Consider the following 18,522-nt stretch of genomic DNA (forward strand, 5'->3'; position numbering starts at 1 on the left):
GGATATCTTGCGGTTTATGTTAGAGAGAAAATGAAGCTGTTTTTGATCCCCATATCATCCTTGAACCAACTTTCATTTCAAGACTCACTAAATCAAGCTGAGAAAGAATTTGGGTATCCAACGGATAGTCTCACAATTCTTTGTGAAGAAAATGTGTTAGATATCTCTTCTCGCTTGAGTTGATGTTAGCATCATCAAGATTAAGTTGACTAAGAGATAGACTATTTATGTGAGATATCTCTTAATTGATGTTAACATCATCATCTAGTTTTTTTTTTTTTTAAATGTAATTAGAACTGAATTGGTCCGAATCAATCAAAACCGAATTGAATTGATTTGGATAATCGGGTACTTGATTAGAATTCAATTGGTTAGATAAATTAAGAAAAAAGGGGAAAATGGAGGAAAAAAATTATGTAACACTGAAAAATAAAAATAAATAATGTGAAAAAATAAAAATGATAACTGAGGTGAATTATTTTTAGTAAAAGTTATATAAATCTTATGACGACAAATTATTTGCACAAAACTAAACTGACCAAGTACAGTGAGAATTGGTCACCTATAACCTTGTCAAATGTCAACTCATTACATGTTTCCTATGGGGGAACCTTAGCTGCCTCTATGCTTCCATGTCTGACTCTCCTTCCTCATCCTCATCCTCATCCTGTTGCATTAAGCAAATGCTTTGCTCTTCTTCTCTTGGAGCCATAAGCCGCTTCAAATTTTTTACCACAGTTTTGAGGCTTTCTGAGAAGCTAGCAATGGCAAGTTCCTCAGCACTCTTCTTCCAATTGGATATCTGTTCACTATATAGACCATCAACGAATTCCGACTCCTGAAATTGGATATCTTTCATGCTTGTTTCTTTCTTGTAAACATACACTCCCCAATGAACTGGGATGATGTCTGGTACACACCTCACCTCCACTGTCTTCCATGTGTTACCATGCTCAACATGTGCATCAAGTCTCTTCCACTCCTCATCACTGAACCATAGTCGTAGGTCGCACAACAACACATGATTTTCCGCAACTGTGAAATTATGCGATGGTTGGTATGCAGAGTTTACATCCCCAGACTCAATGGACAAGTGCAGCCCAACAGATTGATAGTTCATTTCTCCAAACACAAACGCCAAAGCCACAACTGGGAACTTGCCACGTGCCTTGAAATTCAGGTCCTGTGGACGACCGCGCTTCCAACTTGTACGATGGTCCCACCATTCTGGAATCTTTGTATTGGAAGTTGGCATCACAACTTGTAATTTATTTATCTCTCTGGACACCTACAAATCAAAAGATATTGCTTCAGTATTTTTCTCTCTCTTCTTTTTAATCATTATTTTCGTTAAAAATATATGAAATGATAAAAAGTAACAAACCTGTGACCATAGCATACTTGTTGTGTTTGCACTTAAGGAATTGCAGTGTCTCACATCCACTTTCCTAACACTAGAGGGAAGTTCTGGAATTTCTTGAAGCTTTAGGCAACAACTCAAATCCAAACTTGTCAAGTAGGACGATTCTTGAATGCATGCTGGAATAGACACAAAGTTGTTTGATGAAACATTTAAGACTTCCAAGTTTGGAAAACTCTGCATAATTACTTGAAGATCTTCGTCACATAAACTTGCATGGCTGAAATGCAGAGTTTCTAAACTTGGACGGCACTCTGCAGTAGTTGAAAGGCTTTCTCTGAATCTTGCAAATGATCCACCAAGTTGAGGGCATCCTCCAACTTTCAATGTGACAAAATTTGGCAGCATAAATAAGCTGCTTGGAAGATAACCAAGTTTCTCGCAACTTGTCAAATCTAAATAGCGAAGTCCTACAAGATCAACCAAGGAATCCGGAAGCTCTTGAATAACAGTAGCTTTCAAACAAATCTTTAATGGCTTATCCATCTTTCCTACTATGTCCGGGAAGAGTCCAAGTCTTCTACACCAGTTAAAGGAAAGGTGCTCTAGTGAAGGCAGACAAATTCTTGAAGGAAACTTTCTTAACTTAGTGCACTTTGAAGCTCTCAAATATGTAAGGTTTGGGAGATCTCCAACCGATTCATCAAAGCTAACCAAGTTTTTGCATCCATTGAGTATCAATTTTCTTAAACTTCGGGCTTCAGATACGCTAGGAAAATGAGTGATGGATTCACAATGGGAGAAATTCATGTAAGTCAAATGCTTAAAGTTCTGCAAACAAAAATCAATAAATTAAAAAAAGGTAACAATATATTATATGAATTCCACCAATCCAACCATTGAATTGAGACATTTCACCATATAGATTAATCATGTAAAATTTTTATAAAATATGGAAGTGATTTAATATGTTAAACACTACTTTATTTTGACAAAACAATTTTTCATATAAGTCAATTATCGTCTTTAGATTATTTGTCTATTATTGGTGCCCTTTTGAATTTTCTAAAATTTGATAAACTAATCACAAAGGTAATATAAATATATAAAAAGTTGTCTAATGGTGTAAATTAACAAGAATTACGCATAGTCTAAATGGATCCTTGTGTATAAATTTCAAGTTTTAGAAGAAAGTAGTATGCACAATAAAAGTGAATCTTTTATAAGAAGGGAATCAGACAACTAGTTGTACCTGAAACGGCTCTTCCAACATGAGAGGACTATGACGTAAACTGAAGGCAACAATTTTTTTTAAGTTCGACGGAATAGAATTTGAAGGGTACCCCTTCCAATCAAGCAGCCTTAATTGCTCAGGTAGAGGAATAGTCCGACATGAAAGGTTTGTGTTCCGAAGAATAAGAATTCTAAGTTTCTTCACCTTTTCAAAGGCAGTGTCAGTCCAATCATGTTCTTCACATTGAACAAGCTTTATTCCTTCAATTTTTTTATTTTCCTATGAAATAAGAATATGTCACATTAAATGTTATTATTTTCGAGGAAGGCTTGAAGGGGGAACAAAATAAAACAAAACTTTTCAAAACTTTTGCAATGCCTATTGATGGGAGGAAGACAAATAACTAGAATACCCTGCATCTGACAGGTAAAAGTTAAATAAGAAAGAAAGTTTGTGTAGTTCTCACTTTATCATCGGGTAGTAGTTCAAGAACATCTTCATGAAACCATAATCTGCTGCGGTCACTAACTTCTCTTGGTGCCTCCTGCTTCACAATCTCTCTACCCATATTCTGTATTAGATCATGCATCCTCAAGTAACCATCGCTGATAGTTAAGAGAGATTTATCAACTAGTATTCTAATACCATCTTCTGTAAACATACCACATCCATCTAATACATTTTTTACATATTCCCATTTCTTCCCATTGAAGAAGCATGCTATGTCAAGAAAAATATCCTTTTCATTGCCTTCAAGACTATCATAGCTTACTCTAAGAACACTTTGAATGTCTTTAGGAGGATTCTTCTCATATTTGTCCAAAGCAGACTTCCACTCTTCTAAATTTTTATTAATCAAATTAGACCCTATAACCTTTAAGGCTAATGGGAGGCCCTGGGCATAATGTATTGCTTGATTGGATAGATCTTCATAGTTTTCTTTGGGCCTTGTCATTTTGAAGGCGTTCCAACACAAGAGCTCTAGAGATTCAGGGTCACTTAGCAATTTCATCTTGTAAATCTTTTCTACTTTATGAGCTGTTAGAAGATATTTATCCCTTGTTGTCATAACAATTCGAGTCGTATCACTAAACCAGTCACATTCTCCTGCCAATGCTTTTAATTGTTCTATCTTATCAACATCATCAAGAACAATAAGAGCTCTTTTTTTGCTAAGTTTCTCTTTGATCATACTGATTCCTTCCTCGACACTGTGGACCTTGATTTCCCACTCCCCAAGCAACTTTGAGAGGAGCGTTTGCTGTAGACGTACTAGGCCCTCTTCTTGATCTGAAATTTTTCTAACATTGAGAAGAAAACAAACACATTCAAACCGGTAGCAGATGGAGTTGTACAAGGCTTTGGCAAGCGTCGTCTTTCCACTCCCACCAATTCCAACAATCCCCAACATGGTATTGTTGTTGTAGTGCTTTCTTTTGGGTGATTCGCCATTGGATAATACCCTGTACCAAGAATATAGATGTGACTTCACTTCTACAACTCGAGTTTGCAATCCAATCATACGATCCTCAGTAAGTAATTGTCTTGGAGGTATATGAGTCAATGCCTTGCTTACAATTTTTTGAATAAACTCGAATTCATACCTGTAGATGTGCAAGCAGCTTTCAAATATTGAGATTGGGCATTGAATGATCATGCAATATTTTAAGGATAATTTTATTAAAGAACTTTTTGAGGCGTTAAACACTCGATTCTAATAAAGGTGTTATTTAGTTGAAACTAAAATAATTGATGAATAAATCTTCACTTATATGACCATGTACATATTATCACACAAGATATTGATTCAAATTAATATAGAAGTACTGAATAATGAAAATTAAGGATATCAATTTTAGAGATCACTAGATTTAGACTTGTACAATTTGAAAAATACTCAGGCCATAAACTTTTGTTACAAATCTTTTTGGATAACTAAAAGGATAATAGAGGAATTTTGACTTTGTTAATTAGTTATAAAACAATCTATATAGCTGTTAAAACAAATATAATAAATTTTATAGTATATTACACTGAAAATAATATTAATTCGATCAATATATATATATATATATATATATATATTGAAATATTTGTTTAAGTAGTATTTTTAACTCTTAAAACGAAGAATTATATTATAATAGATTCTGTAGTATAATAAAATCTAGTTCGATATCTACTTAATATACTAAAACTGGGTTTTCCCCCAACTAATGAAAGTGAGGTGTCACTTTCTCGTGAACCAATTTTCCCTCCAAAATGAATGCATTTAATGAATAATGCATAATTATACTAATTTAAGAAAATATCTTTATTTTAATTATATAAAATTAATATTTAATACATTATTAAACTACTTATCAATTATTAGTAGAATATTTTTAATTATTTTAATGAATAATACATAATTATACTAATTTAAGAAAATATCTTTATTATAATTATATAAAGTCAATATTTAATGCATCATTAAACTAATTATCAATCGAAAATATTTTTAAATATTTTAATTATATTCATATCATTCTAATTCTTATTCATTATCCAATGATTTTATTAGTGACAAGTTGTTAACCCATTTATATTGATAATAATCCTAATTTTATTAGGATAAATATCAAATTCTATTCCTAATATAAAAATATAAAAATATAAAATTTAATTCTTTCCATTTTTATTTTACTACTATAAAAGATCATGTATGCTAGAAAAAAATATCATTCGTTTACCAATTACTCTTTCATTTGATAGCTTTTACAACAATTCTTTTTCTTCCTATGAGGGTCGTTGCAAGAAGACAACTATCGTGGATACAAATTACTGCACACTCCAACTTTCGTACTCATCATTCGGAGCTCTATAAGATATGTTATCATGTATGCATAAATAAAAAATATTTCGTATTTAAATTTAAGTTATTTACCTGTTTGTGATATATTGTAGTATAAAATTACTTTTAATATGTGTTGTGTAATGATATTATGTTCTAATTTAAACTTTTACTTTAGAACTGTATTACGATTTTATCTCATCATTTTTTCTTAGATATCAAGTTGACATATTTTTATTTGTTATTATTATTATTGAAACGGATGTGATATGAAATGTACCCAAAAAAAAAATTCTTACATTCAATTTATTTTATTATAGTCTTCTATCTATTCTATTTATTTTTATTTTCTTCTTATTCATTTTATTTTCTTTTTAAATGTTATATAATTTATTATAATTTATACCAATCTACTTCTATTTAATATACTAAAATTGGGTTTTCCACCAACTAATGAAAGTGAGGTGTCACTTTCTCGTGAACCCATTTTCCTTCCAAAATGATTGCACTATTACTCTCTTTTAAATTTATTTTTAAAAATTATCTTTAATTGATATAATTATATTATAATTAGTATGTAATGAATGATACATAATTATACTAATTTAAGATAATCTCTTTATTATAATTATACTAATCTCTTTTAAATTTATTTCAGAAAATTATCTTAATTATAATTATATAACAATATTATACTTAGCATTTAATGAATAATTCATAATTATACTAATTTAAAAAAATATCTCTATTATAATTATATAAAATCAATAATTAATACATTATTAATCTAATTATCAATAAAAAATATTTTTAACTATTTTAATTATATTGATATAATTATATTTTTTATTCATCATCCTAAAATTTTATTAATGACAAGTTATTATCTTAATGATGACCTATTATATAATAATAATAATAATAATAATAATAATAATAATAATAATAATAATAATAATAAAAAGATAGAAAATTATATTTTAGAGAAATATAAATTGATTATTAAATAATTGGTTATTAATAATGATAATTATATGATTAATTTTTAGTAATCATTAAATATATTTAATATAAATAACGAAGTTTAATTAGTTAACAAATGAAAGGAAATATTATTGTACGGTTGTAGAAGCAACAATAAATATATATATATATATAAATAACTAATTTAATATTAATGATAATTCAAAATATATATATATATATATTAATAACCAATTTAATATTAATAACGATAATTATGTTATTATTCCTTTTATTAAAATACTCATTTAATTGAATCAATATAAGTATTTAATGAAAATAAAAGATGGATTTTTTGGCTTAAAGGAAAATAACATTTACCCGTTAAATTGGTTAGTTGCTCAACAGATTCATCTTATTTATTGTGATTGAAATTGATATATAATCATAAAGATTTTTTTCCCTCCATTAATTTTAGTAAAAAAATTCATGATGTAAAATAAAATAAAATAAAGTCAGTATCTACTTTTTTTCTCAATATTTTTTATATTTACGGTAAATATTAAATGTAAAAAAAAAATAATATTAATTATTATCACTTTTATTTATTTACATTCATAATTAAATTTAATATAATTATAGTAAATCTCTATAATTATAACAATTTATATCTGTTACATATATAGTAATTATATTATATATAATTATATATCTCCTCTTTTATATATACTTAACAAGTATTTCTATTTATATAATCTACTTAATATATTAAAATTAGATTTTTTTCTTAACTAATGAGAGTGAGGTGTGAATTCCTCATGAATTCATTTTTCCTCCAAAATGAATGCATTTAATGAATAATGCATAATTATACTAATTTAGGAAAATATCTTTATTATAGTTATATAAAATTCATATTTAATACATTATTAAACTACTTATCAATTATCAATCGAAAATATTTTTAATAATAATAATAATAATAATAATAATAATAATAATAATAATAATAATATACTTCTACTTAATATACTAAAATTGTATTTTTTCCTAATTAATTGAAGTGAGGTGTCAATTTTTCATAAATTCATTTTTCTTCTAAAATGAAAGCACTATTCTCTCTTCTAAATTTATTTTAGAAAAATATCTTTATTATATTTATATTACAATTAACATTTAATGAATAATGTATGATTATACTAATTTAGAAAAATATATTTATTATAATTATATAAAATTAATATTTAATACATTATCAACTAATGAAAGCGAGGTGTCAATTTTTCATGAATTTATTTTTTCTCCAAAATGAAAGTACTATTCTCTCTTCTAAATTTATTTTAGAAAAATTAAAATTCCATGGTGAATATAGGTGGCAAGTTTAAAAAAAATAAACAAGTTCATAGAATCAAATCATATTTCTATAACATATATAAGAATGTATATTTTTATTATATAAAAATTGAATTTCTGCACTTCATGATGGGCGTGACATACTTCTTAGTGTGTTTTTTAATTTATTTTTTATAACTCATTGAATATAATTTATTACAGTAAATTAATTATATCAACTAATTGATTTGATTAGATATTTAAATATCACACGATTTATTATAATTTATATCAATCAAATAATTGTAATTTATTATATCAATTATTTTAATTCATTAATTTATAAGGTACATAATAACATAGATGATTTGTTACTTATACTGATTAAATACAATAAATACATATTAATTTAGTTAAAAAAATTATTGTCTCCTATGTTTTCCTATTTTTTTTAATTCATTAAATCCAATCAATTATAATAAATTAATTATATCAACTAATTAATTCAATCAATTATTTTTTAATTTATTTTTTGAATTCAATAAATCAAATAAAATTAATTATACTAATTATTTGTATTGACTAATTGATTTGATTAATTCTTAAAAATATTTTTATTTAATTTATTTTATTTATTTAAATATAACCAATTATTTATTTAATTTTATTAGGATAAATATCAAATTCTATTTCTAAAATAAAAATATAAAATTTTATTCCATTTTTATTTTACTACTATAAAAGACCATATATGCTAGAAGAAAATATCATTCATTTACCAATTACTCTTTCATTGGGTAGCTTTTACAACAATTCTTTTTCTTCATATGAGGCGTCCTCACAAAAAGACAACTATCATGGACACAAATAAGCACACACTCTTCAACTCCCGTGCTCATCATTCAGAGCAATATATGATATGTTATCCATTAAGCATTTATAGACTATGGTATTATCATGTTTGCATAAAAAATAAAAATCCGTAATTAAGCTTAAGTCATTTGCCTATTTGTGTGGTATATTGTAATGTGAAATTACTTTTAATTTGTGTTGTGCAATGATATTATGGTTTAATTTAAGCTTTTATTTTAGAATTGTGTTACGATTTTATCTCATCATTTCTCTTAGATATTAAGTTGATGTATTTTTATTTATTGTTGATGTATTTTTATTTATTATTATTGAAGCGGATGTGATATAAAATTTGTAAAAAGAAAAAAAACTTACATTCAATTTATTTTATAGTAGTCTTCTATTCTTCTATTTCTTTTTATTTTTTTATTTATTTTATTTTCTTTTTAAATATCATATAATTTATTATAATTTATATCAATTAATTAATTATAATTCATTATATCAATTAGTTTAATTTATTAATTTATTAATTTATAATAAACATGATAAAATAGATCATTTGTTACTTATACGTTTATTTTTCTAAAATCTAAATTTGAATAATTATATTTTCAGTTTTTGTTATGAACAAAATATTATTAATAATGAATAATAATTAACCACTCATACTTTTAATCAAAGTGTTTGGATGATTTTTATATTTATTAATATTAATTATTGATTATTTTTTCATAAATAAATTATATTATAATTTTATGTTAGTTCATAATTGATTAATGATTAATGTTCATGAAGCTATGTTACTCTAAATTTTATATTTTATAAATATTTTATTTAAATATAATTTTTTAACATAAAAATGTATTATTTTTAATAATATCATAATTTTATATTTTTTAATTATTCTAAATGAATATTTTACCAAATACTAATTAAAGTCATTCTTCCATTTGCTTTTACTAATCTATTTTCTAACTATTATATAAAACTAAAATCGTATTAATGAATTTAATATTAAAATTAATTTGACTTTTTATTATTTAGAGTATTTTTCAATCAATAATTTTATACTCTTTACTTTTTTTTTTCAGTTTTATTTTGAATTTTAATTTAGTACTCAAAGGTAGTGAAATTCCATCGATACGGAAATAAAGTTACAAAAGGGTCTATATGGTAGAATAAGTAAAATAATGTGATACCCACATTATAACATCCAAATGAAACAACTTAGGATCTAAAATGTTTATCTTTCTCTTTCTCGTTGTCTATTATATTATCTATTCTATCTATTCTATTATATAAAAATCGAATTTTTACCTTTAATGATAGAATCAACGTAGCACGCTTCTGCTTTATTTTGTTTAACTCATTAAAGTCAATTCATTATGATGAATTAATTATATCAACTAATTGATTTGAATAGATATTCAAGTATCACACAATTTAAAATTATGTATATTAATTATTTGATTTAATTTTTATGATATATAAATTTAAGGAATAAATTAAAATAAGATAATTTATTACTTATTTAAATTGAATACAACAAATATAAATTAATTTAGTTAAAAATTTACTATTTTCTAATCTTCTATACATAAAAATGACAAAACAAAATTATAAAAAAGGTCTCTTTTTCACTTTTGCTATTTTAATTTTATTTTCTTTACTTTTTTTATGTATAATTTTATTTTATATTAACTTTATTTATTTAATAATAAAATATACTCATATTAATTCTATCATATAATAATATATTTTTCTTCTATATTAATCAAAGAATTTCAATAATTATCAACTATATTTAATAGAATGACTGAGAAGTTAGAACTACGAGAAGTTAAACTCAGGTTCAAAATGCTGAAACAAAGAAAAGAAAACAGTAGATGTATGATTAGAGAAAAATGTATAATAATGACAAAATATATTAAAATTGGATTTTTTCTCCAACTAATAAAAGTGAAGTGTTAATTCCTCATGAATTCATTTTTTCTCTAAAATGGAATCACTATTTTCTTTTCTAAATTTATTTTAGAAAAATATATTTATTATAATTATATTACAATTAACATTTAACGAATAATGCATGATTATACTAATTTAGAGAAATATTTTTATTATAATTATATAAAATCAATATTTAATACATTATCAACTAATAAAAGTGATGTGTTAATTCCTAATGAATTCATTTTCCCTCCAAAATGAAAGTATTATTCTCTCTTCTAAATTTATTTTAGAAAAATATCTTTATTATAATTATATTACAATATTACAATTAGCATTTAATGAATAATGCATAATTATAATAATTTAGAAAAATAAAATAAAGTCCAGTAATTTATCTTCTGACTGCACACATGTATATAATAACTTTTAAGAAGGAATCATGTATAGTAAATACGCTCGATGATTGTAAAACTGTATACTAACATTGATATAATATTATTTCAAGTATATGTTTTGCAGGCATCAAAGAAAAGTGTTGAGTTATTTTTTAGTAGATTTAAATTATTTATTGTTTATTAGAGAATTTTGTACATTAGAATTCTCTAAGAGTTTATTATTTATTTTGAGCTAATTTTGATATGTTTTTACTTGACAGTAAAACAACATATAAAAATTTGTTGGTGGGTCTAAGTATTATTAAGTTATTTATGGTTACATTGAATATATATGTTTAATTTATTGAAAAAAGTAAATTACTAAAATCAATTAATAACTATTTTAGAGTTAATATATTTAACATTAGCTTAAGAAAAAACAAATAATACATAACATGTTATATTTTTATTAATCAAATTATTATAATTTAAATTAATCTTAACAAAATAATTTAAAATTATAATTTTAATCTTATCACGTGCATGGCACGGGTTAATATATATATATATATATATATTAAAGTATTTGTTTAACTAGAATTTTTATAAAGTACGTATAAGAAAAAAATAATCTTTTTTTATTTGGTTTTGATAAATTCAAGTATTTTTGCAATAATTTATTTTAATATCGTTGAATATCAATTAATTTCACAACTTATAATTTCACCTTAGAAATTCAAAAATCTATAAAAAAAATATAATATATAGATTATTTGATCTATAATATAACATATATAAGAATAGAATACTATTTTAACAAATAGAATTAATTAATGACAAATAAATAATATGATAGTTTTTTTTCTTAGAGAATAAACAAATAATGGTATTAAATTTATTATTAATTAAGAAATAATTCTAGTTAATGTCATTAGATGAGGAAGATTAATAAGAAAAACAAATTTAAAATTCTATAAAAGTTATAATTTAGCAAAAGAATTTATGTGACAATAGAATAAGCAGAAGAAATGTCATTCTCTAGTTGCAAGAAAATATGGGTATCAACTTTTATATAGATAAAATAGACGTTTTTTAATTTTGGTGTTGCCTTTCCAACAGTGTTTTTCAACAATGTTGAATCTTGGTGTGTTTTTTTATTGGGAAGTTCTCCAGTGGCTAAGGTTACCATGACTAAGAATGGCCAAGATTTGACTATTCTATAAACAAATGACATATGAAAAGAAGCATACAGATTTTGGTAAGATTGATTGTTATAAATGCTAGTAATTATTGCAGGATAAAAAAGGAAATGTCATGACCAAAATTATGTGTACATTATATGGATCTTTTGTGAAAAAAAAAAAAAAAAAAGCCTTATTAATCATTTTTGAATGAATAATACCCAAAACTAAAAATCCATTATAATGATGGTAAACAAAACCTCCTGAATTATTAATAAATAACGGTAATATAAGGGAAAAAGAAAAAGAACAAAATCATGGGACATTTATATAAATTCTTGCTATTAATATATTTGTAGTATGGATTATATGAGAGAATAAATTTATAAAGTATTTAAATTTTATAATGAAATATTATTTTAATAAAAATAACTATTATTATTATTATTATTATTATTATTATTATTATTATTATTAAAAGAGAAATTATTGGGATTAATAACTTTTAGAATTTTTGGTCATTTTTTGAGCAACATAAATATTAAATTATATTTAATAGATAAATTTTATTAATTCATGTGTATAAATTTTGAAAAATTTGAGTGAAAATAATAAATATAGATATAAATTAGATGTTTATTGTGTGTAAAATCTATGTAATATATGAGTACAAATTATTACTGATTAAGTACGGGCCAAAAATAATAATACTTATTGATCATGTAGCATTACTTTTATTAAAAATCTTTATAATAGATTCTATTAATAATATTTATCTTTTCACTTTTTGAATTCACTAAAGTTAGTATCTGTAAATCTTAAATTCATAATGTCATATCTAGGATAATTTATTTAAATGAACTAGTTGAAAATCAATAATACTAGATTGTATTAAAAATGGAAGCATCATAATTTTGTCCTCTCAATATTTATATTTTTATCCTTAAATAATGTTAATTGTTTTACAATAGATTATTATTGATTTTTTTTCTAATTTTATTCTTATTCGAATTTAAATTTACTTAAAAAGAAAGTAATGTGATTAAGAATAAAATTTTAAAAAATATATATTTAGAATTAGAGTAACAAGATTAAGTGTAATTTATTTAGATGTAATTAAAAAATTAATCAAATAATTATGTACTGTAAAAATAGATATTATTGCAAGATCAAATTAAAATTTATTTTAGAGTTAAAAATAAAATATAATTAAATTAAATATTAGAAAATTTTGGTATATTCAAAGCAAAAAGTTATAATATATATTTTATTTTATATGTATCATTCACTTTATTTTTTATATTTGGGATTTGCTAATACAGCCGCTTTTAAAAACATGGAAGTCTCAAAATTTAAATTTGAATAAGAATAAAATTAGAAAAAAAATTCAATAATTATCTATAGTAAAACAATTAACATTATTTAAGGATAAAAAAATATAAATATTGAGAGGACAAAATTATGATGCTTCCATTTTTAATACAATATGATATTATTGATTTTTAACTAGTTTATTTAAATAAATTATTCTAGGTATGACATTATGAATTTAAGATTTACAGATACTAGCTTTAGTGAATTTAAAAAGTGAGAAGATAAATATTATTAATAGAATCTATTATAAAATTTTTTAATAAAAGTAATGCTACATGGCCAATAAGTATTATCATTTTTGGCCCGTACTTAACCAGCAATAATTTGTACTTATATATTACATAGATTTTACACACAATAAACATCTAATTTACACCTATATTTATTATTTTCACTCAAATTTTTTAAAATTTATACACATAAATTAATAAAATTTATCTGTTAAATATAATTTAATATTTATGTTGTTAAAAAATAACCAAAAATACTAAAAGTTGTTAATCCCAATAATTTCTCTTTTAATAATAATAATAATAATAATAATAATAATTTTTATTAAAATAATATTTTGTTATAAAATTTAAACACTTTATAAATTTATTCTCTTATATAATCCATGCTACAAATACATTAATATCAAGAATTTATATAAATGTCCCATGATTTATTTTTATTTTCTTTTTTCCTCATATTACCGTTATTTATTAATAATTCAGGAGGTTTTGTTGACCCATTATTATAATGGATTTTTAGTTTTGGGTATTATTCACTAAAAAATGATTAATAGCCTTTTTTTTACACAAAAGCCCATATAATGTACATATAATTTTGGTCATGACATTTTTTTTGTCCTACAATAATTACTAGCATTTATAATAATCAATCCCACCAAAACCTGCATGCTCCTTCCCATATGTCATCTGTTTATAGGATAGTCAAATCTTGGCCATTCTTAGTCATTGTAATCTTGGCCACCAGAAAATTTCCCTTTTTTATTATGTGAAAACCACAGATCTGAGCTCTGAGGGACCTTTAGATTTGTGACTTTCAAATTTCTTTTAAACATGTAAATCTGAGGATTAAATTTGTTTTTTTTTTTTTGTTTTAAATTTTTTTAAACATACCAATCTAATATTCAGATTGTCATATTTGTATTTTAGTATTAAAAAATTGTTTACATGTGCAAATCCGACCTGAAAAAATTATTTCGACACAAACCAGACCCTCCAATCTGATTTGTGCGCTATGAAATTTGACAATTAAATTTTTCTACAAATTTTATTATTTTTCAGATCTGAAAGTCTGATTTGTTATTTAAAATTAAAAAAAATTAAATCCATATTTTAAAAAAAAATACATAAATTCACCGTTACACTGAAAAAAATAGATTGTTAGTTTATCACTCACATCCTTAGAAGACGGGAATTTATTTTTTTAAACTGTCGACGAGTATTGTAATATCGTCATACTAATCCCTCCAATCCTTTGATAGTTAAGCATGGTATATAGTTATATTAATAGTCAAGCATACCATTACCACACATCCTCACAATTATAAGAGAATTAAAAATGTGATTTAGAGTTTAGACACTAAAACAATCGGGGAGAAGGTATTTATTACTTACCCTTGTTTCAAATGAAATCCTTTCCTGTTGGATGTTTTGTTCAAAGCTTCCTTCCATTCTTTCACCTTCTGAGAGTGACAACCAAACTTGATTTCATGAGCATCCATGGCTTTCTTGTAAGTTTCCTTCTGATACCGTACATGTGAAGGCTCTATTTTGTAGAAGACTGGAAACACAAGCTGGTTCCTTTCCCTGTGACACCGCAGGATCTGGACGAGTTCATCAAGGCACCATGTTGAAGATGCATAGTTTGTTGAGAAAACAATAATGGAGATCTTTGAGGCTTCAATGGATTGAAGGAGTTGAGGTCGAATTGTTTCTCCTGTTCTGAGATTCTCATCATCGATGAAGGTGTTGATTCCGTTGCGGCAGAGAGCATCGTAGAGATGACCTGTGAATCCATGACGTGTGTCTTCACCCCTAAAACTCAGAAAGACATCGTAATTAGTAGCCATGGTCTCAGAAGTTGAAGCTCGATTTGCCATCCCTGTAAATGCAGAACAATGTAATGATAGAATGATTCACAAATCACAATGGCAACCTGGCTTTTATAGGGAAATTTGTAAATATATTCAAAATATCGATTTTCTAGTAATTTTAATATGGAGAGAAGGTTGGTGTATAGCAGAGTTATGAAGGTATACGGTGTTTTATCATGGTATGAGGACTGCGTAAGACAAATCAAATCGGCCGATTTGTGTATTGGTAAAAAATCCTGGGTCCGAGACGGAAAACCCTAGGTCCAATTTCAGTATCCATAAAATTCTGCAATGAAAATTTTGGGTCCGATTTCAGAAAATCCTAGGTCCGATTTGTGTCCCTCTCTCTCTTCAATGAAATCGGACGATTCGATTTTTTCCCACTAAAATAAAAAATTGAACGCCGTCACAACCGTGTATATCTCCCTAATACTTCATAACTCAACATAACTCACATATCAACTTCATTAAAAAAAATTAGCCTTAAAATTTACGGTTAATCTACTAGAATATATTTTTAAAAATAAGAATATATATATATATAAAATAAGATAAAGTATAGGGAGTCAATGGCTTAAGTGTACAATATGTACAATGGAGGTTTAGCTAGTATTAGAGATATGACCATTAGTGTTACATTATTCTGTCAGGTTATGTTTTTGGGATGAATGGGTTCATGACATGGTATTAGAATTTTAGATCCGAAAGATTAAGAGTTCAATCATTGGTGAATTCAAAATCAGCTTAAGTTTTTGGGATGAGTGGTTTTATGATATAAGATGTTTATTATCCCTACTATCGGATGGTTATTCTTGATAGTATGGGTGATGTTCATTTTATTTATGGACCAAAGATTTAGTCCATTGTATATATTATATACTTAGACCATTGACTCCCTAGCAATACTCGTAAAATAAATTACATATACGTCTCTTATCCTTAATATTGTCAGGAAATCTTGAACATTGTCAGGAAAATCTTATCCATGGGTAAAAAGTAAGAATTTCATGTGACGGGAAAAAGGTTGATGAATCAATGAGAGCACTTGACTAGTTGACTTGACTTTCAACAGTAGCAGAACTTTTATAATTATATAATCTTACAAACATTATGGATGGAAATGATGATAACAAGAATTCACTTTCATTAGTGAAATGCGAAAGACGTTTATGCTTTTACTTATCAAATTTAGAGTAAAGTATCATTTTTGTTCCTAATGTTTGGGGTAAATCTTATTTGTGTCCCTAACGTTTAAATTATCCTATTTGTATCTCTAACGTTTGTAAAAGTGATTCAATGTTATCCCGTCGTCAATTACACATCATGAGCACTTTAGTTTGAGTTTTAAAAATCTCTTCTTGAAGTTAGAATACAAATGTCTGGGATAAAATCGATGATCTACTTTAAAAAATAGCTCATCAAATGTTGAAACTAATTCCTACAACATTTACATAATTCATTTTTCTAGGGACATAATTAAATCTAAACACAAATAGTGGGTATAATATTAAATCGAACACATCCAAGTGAGACCTAATTGAGAATGAATACATCCAAGTGATAATAATTGAAAAATATAATTTGATTTGTTAGTATAATTGATAGTAGGATAACATTAAATCACTTTTATAAACGTTAAGGATACAAATAGGACGATTTAAACGTTAGGGACATAAATAGGACTTACCCCAAACATTGGGGACAAAAACGATACTTTACTCTCAAATTTATTATAGGGCCTCAGAACAAAAGAAAAAGGAGAGTATGTGGGCCAAGTCCATAACTCTTTTATCCATGTTTTTCACTCCAACAGCGCGCGCGCACACACATTTTATATCACTCAATTTTTTCTCACCGAGGGATGTCTCCTCCTCCTCCTCTTCGTGCTATTCTTTCTTTAAAAAAATAAATTTTCATACACTTTTCTTTGATTATTTTCACTACTACTTTCCTACTTTAATTCTATTATACTCTATCAATTGTGTTCGCTTAGGTAGGTTCTTATTCCAAAACTTTGTTAAAATAGCCTAAATTTAAAGAAGAGAAAAATTACTTTTAATTTAAATATTAACAATTATTAAGACATCAAAATAATTTTTTAGTTTGATAATTACTTATATCTTTAATTTTTGTCATAGTTATAGTTATGAGTATTAATAAATCTAAAAATTTAGAATTAAAATAAGATAGAATTTGAGATTTTTAGATATATAAATTTTATTATATCAATTAATGTTAAGATTAACTTATTAAAATTATTATTGTTACGTTTGTGATATTAAATTCACCATTCTCTTTGTTAGTTGGAATATGTGGAATAAAAATTTTTCTCTTAAATTTTAGTTTGTAGATAAATTTTGTATTTATAGTTAAATTTTAGTATTGTATCAATTTTACAATTATTGAAAATAATTTTAAAATTAATTATTTAATTATTTACTAACTTATTTGTCAACATGATGTTTATGTTAAATATTTTACAAAAAAAAATTCTAATTGAGATATAATATTTTGTGTTGAAATTAATTAAGTTTGTCATTTGAAAAATTAAATTACAATGTAAATATTATTTTGTGTATACATTTTGAATGTAAAATTAGTATTAAATTTGGATAAAGTTATTATATGAATTATTATTGAATTAATTATTGATTTGTTTGACAACTTTTAGCTTGATCATGGTTTGTATGTAAAAATATTTTGAAAGATTCCATGACAAAAATTACAGTTAGTGACAATAAATGCTACACTTGGTACACTTTGTCAATATATAATTATATTTTTAGATCTATATAAATTAAAAATGATACATGTGTATTTCATGTCTACAAAATTAATGAAATATGTTCACAGATGATGGATGTGACAATGGTGGGGCGAAGGAGAGGTAAGGTGATGTTGAGATGGAGATTCTAAAGTTAAATAGTTAATATTGACGAAGACGGTGGTGCACCGACACAGTGGG

At 24.9% G+C, this 18,522-nt stretch overlaps 1 protein-coding gene across 2 annotated transcripts; it reads right to left on the reverse strand.

Annotated features, from left to right (window-relative positions):
* Positions 1 to 445: 445 nt before the first annotated feature.
* LOC107632222 (TMV resistance protein N) lies at positions 446 to 15,671 on the reverse strand. Of its 2 annotated transcripts, none has more exons than XM_016335924.3 (5): positions 15,079 to 15,671; positions 3,061 to 4,198; positions 2,613 to 2,873; positions 1,385 to 2,191; positions 446 to 1,288 (listed from the first exon to the last, which is right to left on the reverse strand). In XM_016335924.3, exons 1-5 carry the CDS (start codon positions 15,561 to 15,563, stop codon positions 623 to 625), a joined length of 3,357 nt encoding a protein of 1,118 aa, XP_016191410.2. In that variant the 5' UTR covers positions 15,564 to 15,671; the 3' UTR covers positions 446 to 622. The 2 variants fall into 2 exon arrangements, with proteins under 2 accessions (XP_016191410.2, XP_088366291.1); XM_088510165.1 differs by having other exon boundaries at positions 3,061 to 4,057; positions 15,079 to 15,613.
* Between the last annotated feature and the right edge of the window lie 2,851 nt (positions 15,672 to 18,522).

Source organism: Arachis ipaensis, chromosome B3, assembly GCF_059453495.1.
Source record: "Arachis ipaensis isolate K30076 ecotype BB chromosome B3, ASM5945349v1, whole genome shotgun sequence".
NCBI lineage: Eukaryota > Viridiplantae > Streptophyta > Magnoliopsida > Fabales > Fabaceae > Arachis > Arachis ipaensis.